General features: G+C 42.2%; 1 protein-coding gene across 1 annotated transcript in view; it reads left to right on the top strand.

The window, feature by feature from the left end:
- The first annotated feature begins 975 nt into the window (after nt 1-975).
- LOC146522439 (adenylate cyclase type 2) overlaps nt 976-15,972 on the top strand; it is a 24,973-nt gene continuing 9,976 nt past the window's right edge. The window contains exons 1-16 of the mRNA XM_085155485.1: nt 976-1,265; nt 2,866-4,092; nt 6,158-6,355; nt 6,545-6,706; nt 8,745-8,894; nt 9,614-9,768; nt 11,119-11,230; nt 11,348-11,475; nt 13,031-13,189; nt 13,271-13,430; nt 14,258-14,395; nt 14,579-14,604; nt 14,750-14,803; nt 15,520-15,583; nt 15,672-15,769; nt 15,870-15,954. Of these exons, the coding sequence (XP_085011611.1) occupies nt 3,211-4,092; nt 6,158-6,355; nt 6,545-6,706; nt 8,745-8,894; nt 9,614-9,768; nt 11,119-11,230; nt 11,348-11,475; nt 13,031-13,189; nt 13,271-13,430; nt 14,258-14,395; nt 14,579-14,604; nt 14,750-14,803; nt 15,520-15,583; nt 15,672-15,769; nt 15,870-15,954 (2,571 nt within the window). The 5' untranslated portion in view covers nt 976-1,265; nt 2,866-3,210. The remainder of the gene's footprint in view (nt 1,266-2,865; nt 4,093-6,157; nt 6,356-6,544; nt 6,707-8,744; nt 8,895-9,613; nt 9,769-11,118; nt 11,231-11,347; nt 11,476-13,030; nt 13,190-13,270; nt 13,431-14,257; nt 14,396-14,578; nt 14,605-14,749; nt 14,804-15,519; nt 15,584-15,671; nt 15,770-15,869; nt 15,955-15,972) is intronic.

Here is a 15,972-nt window from a genome sequence, read left to right as displayed (position 1 = left end):
TGGCTTAAAGGTACAATTTAAAATTGGTTCTTTGCTAAGTTGTCACAACACTGGTTCATCCCTGTTTTATGCTTGAATGATTCAGAGGTCAGTGTGAAGCGATTCAACAAATAGCAGAAATATTCCTCTGAGAGGGGTCAACAAACAGGCTCTATGTATACCTGCAAGTTGGTGCAGTGATTTCGACCTCTTACATCTATGCAATGAAACAGCTGTGATGTTTTCCCTTTTCGTTGCATATTTTTACTCCTTGTGAACTATTTGTACCTCCCATTTTCTCTCTTTTCCTTCATCTTTGCTGTTTCTGCTGAGCTATACTGTTTTCATCATATATTTGCGTTTCCTGTTAGCCACTTTTTGTCACCAGACAATGGAGTTTTTTGCACTGTTTTCATCTCATGTCTCCAGTTGTTTTGCAGTCTACAGTTACAAAAGAAATTGAAGAACCATTTTTCTGACCAAAGAGAAGATCCCATCTGAGTTTCTGCATGAAGTGTGGATTCAGTTTTGGTAGCTTTTGTCTCTAATAAATGAATCCGTAATTTAAAAACAGCTTTTCTTAATTACTTGTTATCTTTGTCTTATATTACAATTTGATTCATGATCTGAAACTTGAAGTCATGATAAATATGGGGGGGGGGGGGGGGCAGCTGTGAAATCCACACAGGAGTCAGAATTCAGTTATTTTAAACAAGAATCCAAAATTCCAGAGCTGAGGTTTGCTGAAAACAGTCCAGGTTCACTGCAGCTCTCTTTAGCTAGTATCGCCTCTAAAACCCTGAAACAGCGTCAGATCTTCAGCTTCCACGCGGGATCGCTGAGGAAAACACGACACACCTGCAGCCTGACCTTTGACCCGTCCTCCTCGGCCGTCTCTGCCTCTCTGTTTACCTTCATCATATTTGCATAGCTGCTGCTGCTTGACCGGAGCGCTCGTCCTCGCGTGCTCACACACGCCCCCGCCCCCGCTCACCTGCCTGCCTCGCGCCAGAACCAATCCAGCGGTCGCTCGATGCGCACAGACATACAGCAAGTTTCTGACGTCTGTTCTTGAAAAGAAAGGACTAAATTCACAGGATATTTTTCACCTTTTTTTATTTTATTATTAATTTTTGTGAACTTCTGTGAAAGTGAAGCCTGCGTGTGAGCGCTCCGTGGATGAGGGAGGAAGTTACGCGTAAAGGGGGAAATGAGGTTTACTGTGTGTGGGGGATCTAAGGCTGTAAGTGACAGTGAGTGAGACGTTAACATCATTAAAAAATGAGGTAAGAATCTCACCTGTCTTTCTAACACACTGACGCCGTTTAAATCGAGTAACTGTAGCGCGGATGTTAATGCGCAAAAGTGCCTTTTTTCCGCCTTGACGCACAGTTCACGTCGCCGCTTTAATTTATTACAGCTAAATCGGTTTTAAAGCGACAATAACCACCCAACAAAAGCAAGAGCCGCACGTCAAACGGATAGACCTATTTTAAACTGTTCTCAGCCCTTAATATTTTATCCTTCTCTGTTTAGCCAATTACCAGTTTATTAAACTCTGACAGATGCTTCCATCATCCATCAGAAACAGAGACAGAGGTGGCTTTGTTACCTTCCCCCTTTTATCTTTTTTTGTCTGAATTTGCTTTTAAAGCTCTCTACAAACTCTGATTTCCAGGTTTTCCGTGCAGGTAAAATCTCTCTGTGGGAGGCTCTTTCTAAACTTCACCAGCTGCCCTTGAACTTGTGGGAGAAATCCTAAAATTGTGGGAGTTTCTTTGGCTTGACCAATGATTTTTAGTCGCTAAAGTCAAGACAGTGGGTCGAGTTTGTGGCATTCAGCACACAGAATTAAGTTTAAAATAATTTTGTAACGAGATTTTTTTTGTACGCTGTCAAATTGCCTTTCTTTGTTATATAACCTAAAAAGGTGGTTTAAAAATGGCTTTAAGTGTCCTGTAAGTGTTAAAAAAAAAAACTCCCATTTGATTAAAAAGAGTTTCCAAAGTTGGTTTTCATCTTAAAGAGATCCTGTTTTGTACACTTCATTAAACTGTCAGTCTTAACTATGAAATAGTCTTTTACACAGTTTTGAGAACCTGGACCAGGTATCTGCATTGATTTTCTTGGAAAGCCCCTTCTTCTTTCTGTAAAGTGCTTCACAGACACAGAATAGAGTAGTGAAACCAGCGGGCATGGGAAAAGGACCACAAAGTAAGAACAATAACTGCACTGTCTCTGCCACATGAGCAGACACAGTGCTCCTGTGTTAGAGAGTGAATGAAAGAAACCACGCTGTTGTCATTCAATCTCAAAGTGTGCAGCTTAAAGCTGACCTCCTGCGCCGGGTGCAGGTTGGTCAAGGTGAGCGGTTTGAATCAGATGAATTACCGGGTAATCCCTCCATGACTCTGCTATTAAATCTGATATCTGATGGTTTTTTTGCAGCAGACTGGACAGATCCAAATGATATTTTAATCTGTGAATTGATGGGGACTTGGAAGTGGCAGTCATGATGTTTTGCATACTAATCAGATACAGTGAGGAAAGGAGAAGAGGCAGATCAAAGCAAACCACTGCATCTAGGTGGTGGCTTGAAAAAATGTTTCCAATGCTCAGTGAGTGCGTCAGCTGCGTGTCATTCCAGTACACACCTGAACAGGGTGCACACATGAGTGTGTTACTGGGGAAGTGCCTGCAGCCAGACTAACAAGTTTTTTTGCATAATGGGCAAAGGACTAGAAGAAGTCGGTCATTAAAATAGCATTAAAACCGAGGGCAGGTATAAACTGAGTGCGCGTGTTATCAGGATTTGGAAGCTGAAGGTGAAGGCTTGGTTTAACCTTTGCTGAATGTGTGGTCTTTTTGTGTTTTTCTTGTTGACAGGGAGACCCTTCTTCCCCCCAGTATGGATCAGAGCTCATCTAAAGAGGTTATCTTGCAGTTTAAGATTCCTTATCGACAATCTTTGGGTCCGTAACACATCCAGAGGGAGCGTCTTCAGCCTCATCGCCTGACTGCAGAGTGCTGAAAACAGAGGAGCTGGACTCTCTCTGAAATACTCTTCTCCTTGCTGCTCAGACGTTAACAGCACCCGACAAGGGAAAGTAAAGACAAACAAACACTGTTCTAGTGTGTTTTTGTCATGCAGAGGAGCTGACGGGCACAAGGGGAAAAGCAAAGTGACAGGTTGGCAGACTGCGAAAGCCCTCGCACTCACACTGGGTCACCATGCCAGACGAGTCCCGAGGTATCCAGGACGGGGGGAGGCCTGGAGCAGAAGCTTCGCAGCTGTCCTTGGTGCCAAATATTGTTGTCGTCTCCAACGATGGGGAGGGCAAAGTCAACGGGCGCAACATCATTGAGCTGGAGGACTTCACAGACAACTTAAAGCGCTCTACTAAAAGCAGAAATGGTAGCACAGGCAGCCTCGTCATCGGAGCCGAGTCAGGACTTTCCGTAGAGGTGGGAGTGGCCAAGACTACACAGGCCCCCGAACCAAACAAAGCCAACTCTTTGGTGAAGGGAGCAGGTGCAGATCGTGATAAGCTACAAAGTGACAGCAGGGCTTCGATGCAAAAGAACAGCTGCAGTGATTCGGACTACGGCAGCTCAAAATCCCTTCCCGGTTACGGCGGCGCGAGTTTAAGCGCTGATTCCTGTGACGAAGAGCTGTCTGAGCTCGATGGAAATGTATTCGAAAAGGCTAGCCGGATCTCTCCCATCAATCTGTCTGAATCCAGCTTGAACACCTCTCAGCTTGAGCAAACCCCTAAAAACAGTCATGACAACTATAACACTGATTCTAAAACTGACGTGACTACTAAAGCAAAAACAAAAAATTCACTGAGTGAAAGCTCGCCAGAATTACCCAGTGTTTCCCCCAGGGCCAGCCAATCCGGGGACAGCATCGACATCAGGTGGGCCAACGAAGACGACGACCGACGAAGCAACCTGTCCAGGCAGACTGTGATAGAGGGCGTGTGCTGCTGCTATCAGGCCACCCACAGGGCTTGTCTGCAGTGCGTGGAGGAGACTCCGTTAATGGTGTCTGGACTGGTGCTGACATTGGTCTTCAGTTTGGTCATTATCATCGTCCTCGCCGCCACAAGGGTGAGAATTAAAGTGAACACGAACCAGCCATGCTTCAGTTTGGGAAATGCACCCCACTGAGCACAGAGGTCCATTTCCTGGTCCCTTTATGTCTGATTTTGATGCAAGAGGGAAGTAGATGTCCACATCACACACAGTTGCTGTTTCCAAAATAAAAGCATGTGGATCTGTAGTTTCTTGAGTTCAAAATTTGATTGAAATTGTAGATCAGACAACATAATCAGTATCTTATTCTTATCGTATTCAGAGTTTTTTCTAGTTTTTGCTATGTAACTTTGCACTGTCCACTTTCTGCTGTAACAGAACAAATTTCCCACGTGTGGGACTAATAAAGGTTATCTTATCTTATCTTATCTTATCTTATCTTATCTTATCTTATCTTATCTTATCTTATAACATCCACTCCAGATGCAAACAAAAACGCAGAGTAGCCTCATTGATGGCTATTTTAGTCCAAGTTCCCCTGGGCAAGATACTTCACCCCAAAATGCATCCATTGAGGTGTGATAGGCTGAGAGATTTAAAGTTCTTAGAGTTCAGTAAACAGTAAAGAGCTCTATAACTGTGTGTGTGTGTGTATCTGACTTCTGCTGCGCAGATGGTTGCCAGTAGGTGGCCTGTGACTGAGACCTAAAGCAGCAAAACATAGCCAGCATATAGAGTCAGATAAGTGCAAGTCAGGTAGATGCCAAAGAATTAAAAGAAAAGATCAGAACTACCACTTTTGAGAATATCAACATGAGTGTAAGCAAAGGAGAAATCTTACAGCCAGCAGCACCAAGAAAATGGAGGATTAAACCTGTTTCACCAAAATGCAACAGCATTCCTGTCGCACTTGACTTAGACCACATGACTTCTTACAATTGCAAGTCACTGTTGTACATGAAAGCCGTACATACAAGTATTACCTGCCTTTGAAAAGTCTGTTTTAAGTACTGTTTTCTGTCTCTAAAAAAGGGTGATCTGTAAGAATCAGAAAATAAAACGTCAAATTATCTAAAAAGCTAATTTTTTAAAATTATTTTAAGATAAGATATCCTGTATTAGTCCCATAAATGATAGGTAGATAGGTACATTCATATCATTACAGCAGTAGATTGGACAGAGCAAGAATAAATAGATCCAGTATAACCAAAGAACAATAATATTATACAAGATCAAATGTACATATATGCAAGGTAACATTTTCGCTAATGGTATTTACAAAGGCTTCCCTTTATATCTAAATTTTGGGGGGGGGGAGAAAGTTGATTAATCACCTTTTTAGGCTTGAACAAAGGCTTTCACTCAAGCTTATCCCAAACATTCACTATTCACGTTTACCTACTCAACAAGTTTTCTCTTTTGAGGTCTAAAAGACGTCTAAGAAGTTAAATAAAATATAATCACATTTTGCTTCTCATTTATAGCCCAGATAAGCTATATAATGACATAGGAGAAAGCACTTCTTTTCATTGTACTCATGAATTTCAATTCACTTTATGTTCTCTGAAACACATAAACCTACATTCTAGTCAGAATACTGTCCAGTCTTGTGTTTGCACGGCAGTATTTAGTGCTAACGCTAGCCGCACACTGCATGTGCATCACCAAGCTAGCATGCTAATCTCCCTCCGTTTAATTTATAAATACCAACTTTTAAAGTGGATAGATGACCGTAACACTCAGTCAAAACTAATATTTCCATTTTAAAAATAACCAATCCTCCCTGTCATTGTGAAAATTAAAATACCTATACTTCCTGTGGCTGAAGCAGATTAAAAACATGGCACCACCTGTTTGAAGCTGAGCCCGGCTTTCACGTCTGATGAATAAAAGCATTTTAATTTTGCTCCTTTGTGCTAAGCAGGCAGGTGTTTTTTGGATATAGTAAACAGCAAAGTAAGCTCTTCCAAATGCATTAATATTAATAGGAAGTGCTCCTTTCCCAGCCACTGTTAATGCTGTGCAGGAGTTTGTGCAGGAGCAGACAATTTAGTTTTCTTTTAGAGCATTTTTTAAACTTTTAAACAGCTGAGATGTTGGTGACATTAAAGAACTATTTCACTTTTCTGTCTCTTCACAGACAATAAGCGAACATGTGGGCGCTCTGTCCATTGTTAGCATTGTTCTTTGCCTGAGCACGATGCTGCTCGTCTGCCTGCCCTGGCTGGCCACGGTGAGGCGCTGTCGAGGAGCGCTGGCCCTCTTCGTCTGGGGGATACTATACATCACTGCGATGGTCTTCGTCTTCACGGGCGGACAAGTGACAGCGTGGGAACAGGTGAGTCCCAATGGTCCTGAGCACAGATAAATGGGAGGGTTACATCAGGATGGGCTCCGGTGTAAAATCTGTGCCAAATAAACATACACATCTATCCGTGGTGGCAATTCCTTGGGAAATAAGAGAGTAGTTAAAAGTGAAAAGACGCCCAGGACAGCTCTAAAGTGCTGCATGTTTCTTTCTTCTTAGGTCGCGTTCTTCCTCTTCCTCTCTCTCAGCGTGTACACGGTGCTGCCTCTCTCGCTGACCTGGGCCCTCATGGTCGGGATAGGGACCAGTGTTTCGCACGTCATCATCATCAGCGTCTACGTTCCTGTCACCAGACCAGAGACACCAGATCTGGCTGTGCAGGTTCACACATGTCATATTTGAATATATTTAAACTCGTTTCTAACGGCACGAGGGTCATGTTAGCCTTCCTCTTGTGACGTTAATTGTTTTTCCCTATTTCTTATTCATGAAAAGGGTTTGGTCGTGCTGAAATTATAATTGGTGTGTGCTTTGGAAGTTCATATGTAAATTTTGGAGAGATGCTTCCTTTTGCGTGAGCCAGAAAAGAAAAAAACAAACCTCAAATTCAAATAGAGTGATACAGCGGTATCAACAGGGCTCAGTTACTTTGGAAAAATGTAAATCACCCGTTGTTATTATTAGTGAAGTCATAAACACATGCAGTTGTGGTCAGATGTTCATATTCACTCATCATGTGCGTGACTTTTAATGATTTCTTTTGGATTTTCAAGGGTCAGATATAGACACACCCCCCACTAATATTTGGGTTACTGTGTCTTGACATGTTGGGCCTCAAGAAAACGCTTTTGATATCCATCAACAAGCTTCTGGCATAATTCTGGCTAGATGTATGACTACTCATCTTGGCAGAATCACTAGAATTCATTTAAACAAGTTGGTTTCCTGGCACAGACCCGGCTTTTAAGCATAGTGAGGATGGGGACTGGCAGCGGCTCCCAGGCCTGGCAGATCCCCAAAGAAGGCATCCCCTAGAAAGCAGTAATAACTGTGTGTTACAAAGGTCATGGACCTCTACAGTAATATAAGTGGTAGGCCTGCTAGCGAAGATAAGTAGCCCCTGGCCTAAGGTGGTCGAGGGGACTTTTGAAGGTCTTTCCAGAAGTTTAATGTTAGCCTACTCTATCGGATCCAAAACCAGTTTTTATGTATGTTTGGGATCATTGTCCTGCTGCAACATCCAGCTGTGTCCAAATCTCAGTAGTTAGGGTTACTTGATGTCAAGTTGTTTCTAAGTGGCTTAGCGGCCCTTCTGTTTTGTTTGCTAGTCTTTTGCCTCATGTACATTGTGTTTAGTTTTCCTTCCTTTCCTGTCCTGGTTTAGGTTCATCTGGTTCTTAATTGCCCTGCTGTTTGGTTTTTCCCGATAACTCTCGTGTCTATTTAAAGCCTTTGTTTGCCTGTGTTTTTTCTTACTGTTTTTCCTCCTCTGTTTCCTGTATATTGCCTGCATGTTTCCGCATTTGGATTTGAGGACTTTGTTTTGGGGGTTTGGGATTTTTCTGCTTCTGTAAACAAAGGTCAGTGTTTTGTTTATTCAGCTCAGCTTTTGAGTCTGTATTTGGGTACGTGCTTTGCAATTCATAACAGTCTCATCTGACAAGAAAACTTTTCTCTGGATGGCATTTGGCTCGTCCATGTGGAGAGCTGCAGATTCCTGTCGAGATTGAAGCAGAGGCTTCTCCCTTGGTCGGCGCCCTCTCAATCCATGATGTAAAACTGGCTTCAAACTGTGGACAGTGATGCTGGTGTTCCGGCAGTTTCCACTTCATGTCAGTCTTGAGCCTTGGTGGTTCGTGGGTTATTCCTGAACATCCGTGGGTCTTCTTTCAGGTCTTAGTGGTGACACATGGAATAACTTGTACTTACATAAAATCATTTAAACTGATGAGCTTTTGTAAATCTACAATCTTTCCTTCTCAGATCTTCTCAATGAGTTCTATCAAACAAATCATTTTTATGCTGCAAAGAGAAACTACCAGTTGGAGTCAGTCATGACCACTTACGAGAAGTTAGTGAGAAGACACTGTAGAACATATTAAATGTTTAAGTGAGTGCATGTATATATTTGAGCCTATATGTATACTTTTAAGCAGTATATGTTCAACCTTGTGCACCCTGGACAAAGAACAGCTCAAAGAAATCATTAAAAGTCCAAACATTACCACGGCATTCATTCAAGCTCATGATCCATGGATCAAATCAAATTAAATGTGTTTGTAAGCAGCTGTGCAGTTTGCAGTTCTCAGTTAGTGAAACATATCTCGTGCTCTGTGTCTCTAATTTTCATATAACAGCGCATATGAGAGGACGGGTAAAGTATAACCACCCCCTCTCCTCTGACTGTTTCTTCTCTCAGCTGGTGGCGAACGCTGTGCTGTTTGCGTGCGTGAACGCCGTGGGAGTTTTTCACCTGTACAGGACTGAGAAAGACCTCCGGATATCCAATCAGAAGCGAGAGGAGTTCAGCGCCATACGCTCCCAGAAGGAAATAAAGAAATATCAGCAGGTCAGCTTCTCAAACAGACGTGACACATCAGGCCCACGAATTCCATTCAGACCCGTTTCATTGTCGTTTCGTTTGGGCAGAGCATTCGTCCGCTCTGCTTACCTTTGTTTAGTACATTGCAGTTATTTGCTTACATGAATGACACAAAACTAAAGTATCTGACCCCGCCCTTTATTGATTTTGGCTTGGAGCGTTTTATTGCCTTTAATGAAATATAATTTTGTTTCGATATCTCTTTCGCTGCCAGAAAGTTAATTTTCTTCGCTCCTGCTTCAAATTTCCAAAATAAAGATACAAGAGTGTGCTTTAATCCACCCTACAGCTAAAGTAGTAAAATAAACAAATGAGATAATTTGATAAATGAATCTCTCCTCCATTCCTCTTGGGGGCAGCTCATTTAATTGACTCGTATGTGTAATCGCTCTCATTAAAGTCCTCTTTATGTGACACTGTATGCTTTTCTTGCTATTAGTCCAATAGATTAATCATTCACCTGTCTGAAGTCGAGCAGCGTATATAATAGGCGAGCCTGAATGGGAACCATTTACAGCAAGTAAACAAATAGATGAAACTTGATCCACCGAGTAAACATGGCAGCGCTTCAAGGAGGCTTTTGATGGCCATCTCTTTCTTTTACAGCCATTGTGAACTCCTCACCCCCCTTCTCTACACACACACACACATGTAACCCCCCGTCCTGTCTGTTTCCCCGGCAACAGGAGCAGCTCCTGCTGTCCGTGTTGCCACGGTACATCGCCGTGGAGCTGAAGACAGAGGTAATAAGCAGGCTGTCGAATCCCAAGAGCGACGACGAGAATAAATCAACCTCACACAACTTTCACAGCCTGTATGTACGGCAGCACAGAGACGTCAGGTGAGCATCGCCGGGAGAAAGTGCTGATTGTCCTTTCGTGATGTCGACTGTGATATCGTTCTATTATTCATGTTTGGTGGGATTAACTATCTCAAGAAGTACACAAAGTCCTGAAAATGTAAAAATATGCAGTGAATGACATCTGAATAAGAGGTAGCAGACATTTTCAAGCAGGTTAGTGGGGCTGTATACACATGTACCAAGAAAAGACTTCAAAAGTAGGAAATCAGGAATGTCAAGCTGATTTTGCATCGTGGGACACAAGCACTGATCTTAAGGGGGTCAGAAACTCTGCTTAGAAGAAGTTTAACTACTCTTTGAATCGCTGACATACCTTAATATAAGAAAAAGAAGGTTTACATGACAAAGCAATGCTGCTGTAATAAATGAAAGAAATCTAATAGGAATAAATGTGTCAAATATCAGAAAAAGCTCTGGGTGGTCATTAATGAGACTGACCCGTAATTATAAAACAGAAGGTTTTTGTTAGTTGACAGAAAAGCTGTAAAACTCATGAAAATACAGTTAAAAGTGGGTCAGATTGGATTGGAGTCTTTACCAGCCCAATTCCGGCACACCGCCCTCATGTTTGGCACGCCTGTATTAAATTGTCTCAAGTTCAGGTGTGGACAGGTGAGGTCACAGTGAAAGTTTCCAGCACACGGTTCTGCTGTTTACACCCCCTCCACAAACAAATGTAGCAGTAGCGTCATCTGTTTGTGTCTGATGTCTGCTCAAATGACATAATGCTGACGTGAGAACAAGGCCCGGGCCCCTTCCTGAAGACAACACAAACACAGCGCTGTGTTTGTGAACCACTTTGATCTGGAAAAACATAATCATCTGTAACCACATAGCACCAACTTTGATATGGCGTCATATATGTGATATTTACGTTGTTCTTTAACATTACCGCAGGGTGCTGTTAGTTCAGACTTACCAAATTATGACCAAATGTACAATCTAAATATAGAAAGGTCTGTATTTAGATTGTACAATAGGGCTACACCTTTAACATTTACACACCTGTTCTTATGTGTGTAAAAAGAGTTTGAGTTAGCTGATAAGGTATCTTAGCAGTTTTATCTAAATGCTTATAAAACATCCTGATTTTAGCTTGGTAGCAGGCTAACACAGTCTTGCATTGCACTTGTGTGGAAACCTCAGAGGTAACGATGAAGGCAGTTTATTCATTAGTCGCCAGAAATGGGAAGGTATGAGGGTGGCGTGCAATGATTATGATGATTAGAAGGACTTTAAGGCATAGAACAGATCCTTTAATGAATGGATGAGTGTCAACTAATAAGGCTTAAAGTAAAGTGGTGTGTTTGTCTGTGTGGGTTCATGTAGCATCCTGTACGCCGACATCGTGGGCTTCACAAAGCTGGCGAGCACCTGCACACCCGAAGAGCTGGTCGCTGTGCTCAACAAGCTCTTCGGCAGATTCGACGAGATCGCCAAGGTGCAAATGCCAGCTCACCCACCCCGAAATAACCCTTTCATTTCCCCACAAAGACTTGCTTTGTGTCAGCTCTGACCTCCCGGACTCACTTTCTCGTCCCTTTCTTTCCATATGTAGAGGAATGGTTGTCTTCGCATTAAGATCCTGGGGGATTGCTACTATTGTGTGTCTGGTCTGCCTGACCCCATTCCCACCCACGCCAAGAACTGTGTTAAGATGGGGTTGGACATGTGCACTGCCATAAGGTCAGTTTATCTCAAGTTATTTCAAGTTTTACTCATATTTAGGTGTATTTCAGGCGATTTTTTTCTCTCTCCACACATACAGATGACTGTAAGAAAAAGAAATGTGCTTTACGTTTGTTTAAAACGTCTGACGTGCCAAAAATAACTTTCCATCTGAGTGATGCACGTCGGTTTTGTGAATTTGCATGTGATGTACCCTGTTTAAGTTCCTCTTTGTGCTTGTTGCGCTCATATTCAAATGTACGACTGAAAGCAGACTTTATCCTGCTGCTGGGAGCATACAGTAACTATAAAGAGTCCATAATACACTGGTGCTGCTCATTTCAGTGAGGTCTTGTGTGATTTTGTCCTACAATGTTCATGAAATGTCGAAATATCTGGCTTTGTTTGCAGGGTTTTGCTCACATTTGGATAAAAATAGGTGTATAAATTTACATTACAGTGTCATGGGTCAGTCTGATGGGAAGATTAGTGATTGACATTAATGATTGGGGGTTATTTTAATAGTCTTTCATTTTTGATTTCCCCTCTAAGGCATAAATTAAAAACAACATTTTGTACAGAAGCAGCTTCTACAGGGCGGTCAGTGTGGGTTATTGTTTAAACTAACGAAACGTTAACATAAGATTATAATGTTCTTCAGCTGCATCACCATCTTTTCTTGCGTTTCACTGCACAAACAGGGGATTGCCACTTCTGCAAAGTATTTGCAGCCCTTTGTTTCTTATTTTTGTTGCTTTCATCATTAGCAGTTCCCAAGAACAGAAGTTTAATAAAATACAGTGTAAAAAAATAGAAATGGAAGTAGAGAATAACAGAACAGAAGTTTATTTTTTTTAAACACAATGGAAGAAAAAAACAAATAAAAAGGAAAAAGCACAAACACACACAATGGATGTTTTAAAGATAAAACACAAAGAAACGGAAGTGCTGGATGTTTTTGATTTTTGATTTCTTCTTATTTTCCTTTCTTTTGTTTCTGGGTTTGTCTGTCTCACTGGCTCCTTGTTTTACTTTGAAGGTTTGCTTTCGCATGTGACCTGATCTGGTTTTACTTTGTATTCCTTCCTCTCCCGTTTCCCCCTCACTCATTGTTGTCACCCGTTGATTTGTCTTTCCATCTCTGCCCTTTATTGAGGTTGTGCTGCTGTGATGTCCACAGTGGTGCACTATGAGATTAACGGCTCAGCGAGCTGTGTTGAGCTTGACGTCAGAGTTTTCCATGTCAGGAAAATTGCTCGTTTTTGACCTAGCTAAATCACCATGGTAACTGATGCTGAACACAAAACCTAGTCTGGAGCAGGTCCGCAGTTTTTCCTTCCCACTGTCACCAAGTGCTTTCTAATACGGACTGTCTGATTGTTGGGGTTTTCTCCGTATTATTGAAGGGTCTTTGAAACAATGTATATAATATATATATATATACACTTATATATATTGTTTTATTTGTCCTTTGGTACTTTTTCTTGTCTTCTTAACACTGTGGACGAAACAAGGCCAGAAAGGATCAGGGCTGAATGTTTCTGATTTGATTCATGCCTTTGTCTCCCTGTAGTAACCTGCGAGAGGCAACCGGGGTGCAGATCAACATGCGAGTAGGCGTTCACACGGGCAACGTGCTCTGCGGCGTAATTGGCTTGCAGAAGTGGCAGTACGACGTGTGGTCAGATGACGTCACCTTAGCCAACCACATGGAGTCCGGAGGTCTCCCTGGGTGAGAGACGCTTAAAGTCAGTTTAAACATAATGAAACTCTGAGCTGTGTGTATTTTATTATTTCTACTGTTCATCTATAGGCGGGTCCACATCACAGAGGAGACGCTCCAACACTTGAACGGAGCGTACGAAGTTGAGGATGGGGACGGGGGGAGTCGGGACCATCTTCTGAAGGGCAGAAAAACATACCTGGTGATTGACCCCAAGAAGCCACACCGTCCTCCCAGGAGGCACGGACTGGTAGGTGTCTGCCCGTCTGTGAGACACGGGTCAGGTATTTTTCCAAAAATATCAAACAAATGTGAACTTCATCCTACTCCTTTCCAAGTTTATAAACTATGTGGTAAATACAGATATTCACAGAAGCTGTTTGTTTTTTTCTTTTACTTTGGTTTTCAGTTTACAGTGTGTTATGTTTTTACTTTATCAGTCAAATTTTTGTTGTATTTTAGATCCCTGGTAACCTTATTAATACCCACATTAAATTTTCCTGTTAAAAATACTGCAGCTAATCAAGCTGAAACACCTTTCATTTCCTCGAACCTTGGAAATCCCAACTTCTGACTTCAAATAAAACACGTGTTTGTCTTCTTGTGAATTTCTTTACAACTGCGGGGAAATCATCTCAAAAGGACTCTAAGTATACTTATATAAAATAGCCTTCACTGTTCCCGCTCACATGACCCGCGACTAAACAAACTTGTGACACGTTGTCTTTAAAAGGCAGAAGGTGCCAGATTGAATCTTTCGAATGTTTTCTCACTCTTGTGCCGCGCGAGAAGATCAAACGTGTTGTGCCTCATTCCATGTTAGGAATTTCAGCTGTGTTTGTGCCCAGCTTAAGGAATCAACGCGTTGCTGAAATATGTTCACAATGTGTTTATATTCACAACAGCAACAACAATGTAAACCATTACGTGTAAAAAGGGAAGCTGTTAGATTAAAAGCTGTTAGGAAGATGATAGTGGTGTCCCCTCTGGAAACCCTCTGTTGCGTGTATTGTATCTGTTAGGAAAATGAATCACAGTTCAAATCATGTTAAGCTGTAATATTTGCCCCAATTTCAGCCCAGCCATCTTACACCAGGGGAGAACAGGCAGCGAGCGTCACTGCGGATGTCTCAGTACCTCCAGTCCTGGAAGAGCGTCAACCCCTTCGAAGGCCTAAGCAACCCCGAGGCCAGACGGCCCAAGAAGTCAACCACCGTACGTATCTGTGCATTTGTGCTGTTGCTGCTTAGTTTCTCCCTCAGAAACGCAGCGTGTCACATCACCTCCTTTGCTTGGCCTCTAATCAGCGTTTCATTATTAACTCCATTGTGCATTTGAATAAGGTGTCAATCTATTTCTCACTGTGTTTATGTTTGTTTGTTTGTGTGATTGATTCAGGAACGCCCGGTTTCACAAGATGACTGGTTAGTAAAAGATCTCCAAAGATCACTAGAGAAGTCATGCAAAAAAGCATTAGTTGTTTATTCAAGTTTAATAGAAATAAATAGAACAGTAACATCCATCCTTTAATCCCTGGATGTGTCTAACATGTTCCTCTTTCTTTCCCAGTTTGGTCATTGATAACAGTGTTAGGGGATCGCTGGACACGCTGGACATTAAAAGGTAAGATTTATTGTTTTTGTAGAGTTAAAACGGTTTTAACAGTCCTCTGAAAAACTCAGCACACCCCACGATTCAGTCGCTCGTAGAACTTTTTTGGTCCACTGTTCAGTCAAGATCCCACTTAGGCATTTGTTTCAGGTTGAGGTCTGGACTTTGCTTGGGACCAGTGTTGTGTTGCATCAACCAGTTTCAGCCAGGCTTTAGGTGACTGATAGATGGCCTCAAATTTGACTCTAGAACACTTTGGCAAACAGAGGAGTTCGCGGTCGACTCGGCGAGCACAAGTTGTCCTGTGGTTGTAAAACAAGCCCAAATCATGACCCCTCCACCACCGTGCTTCACAGCTGATATTCTGTGTTTGGCTGCAGCTTTGTAAACCTAACCTGTTCATTTTTGAGAGAAGAGGCCTTCCATACATGTTCAATCTTTTTCTAACTGTGCTGTCATGAACTGTTAACAAACACCTGACTGCTCCAGAGCAGCAAATTAGGTGCTCTGACACCTGCTGCTGTTCAGTTAATTAAGGACATTTGACATTAACAGTGCCTGACTCCAACCTTACCCTCTTAACTCCTGTGGACGCCGTGGGGGTGTATGTAGTTTTTCATAAGACTGCGTGACTGTTAGTCATTAAAATTAATTTAAGAAACTTGATTTGTTGAATATTTCTGGCTTCTGTGATTCGTCCTCTGATTGTTTTCCAATCTTTCATTCAGGAAGAGAGCAAAGAAGCTCAACTGTTTGACTCTGCTGTTCAACAATATCAACTTAGAGAAACAGGTAGATTCATTCAGGTCAAAGATGAGATTACTGGACTTTAAGGTTCTATTGAGCATTTTTAAGCCATTTACACTATGTTTGTTTTCAGTTCCGCTTTTCAGAAGTGGAGGGTTTGCACCACTCAATGAGCTGCTTAGGTTTAATTTTCGTCGCTCTTTTCACCGTCCAGATGTTGGTCTCTAAGACGTGAGTAATACTGTTTCTTGCTTGCCGTCTCACAAGCGCACACGTCTTTTATTATTTGGGGAGAAAGCGGTGTGAACTATGAATTTTCACTCTTCCACAGGAACTTCGTGATGGCGGTGTCCTACGGTGTGACCTTTGCAGTGATGGTGGTGTTTTTGTTCATTGCTTTCACTGGATACTTGGAGGTAAACAAACCCAGGCGG

Source organism: Neolamprologus multifasciatus, chromosome 3 (genome assembly GCF_963576455.1).
Source record: "Neolamprologus multifasciatus chromosome 3, fNeoMul1.2, whole genome shotgun sequence".
Taxonomy (NCBI): domain Eukaryota; kingdom Metazoa; phylum Chordata; class Actinopteri; order Cichliformes; family Cichlidae; genus Neolamprologus; species Neolamprologus multifasciatus.
This window is presented reverse-complemented; position numbering and strand designations above follow the sequence as displayed.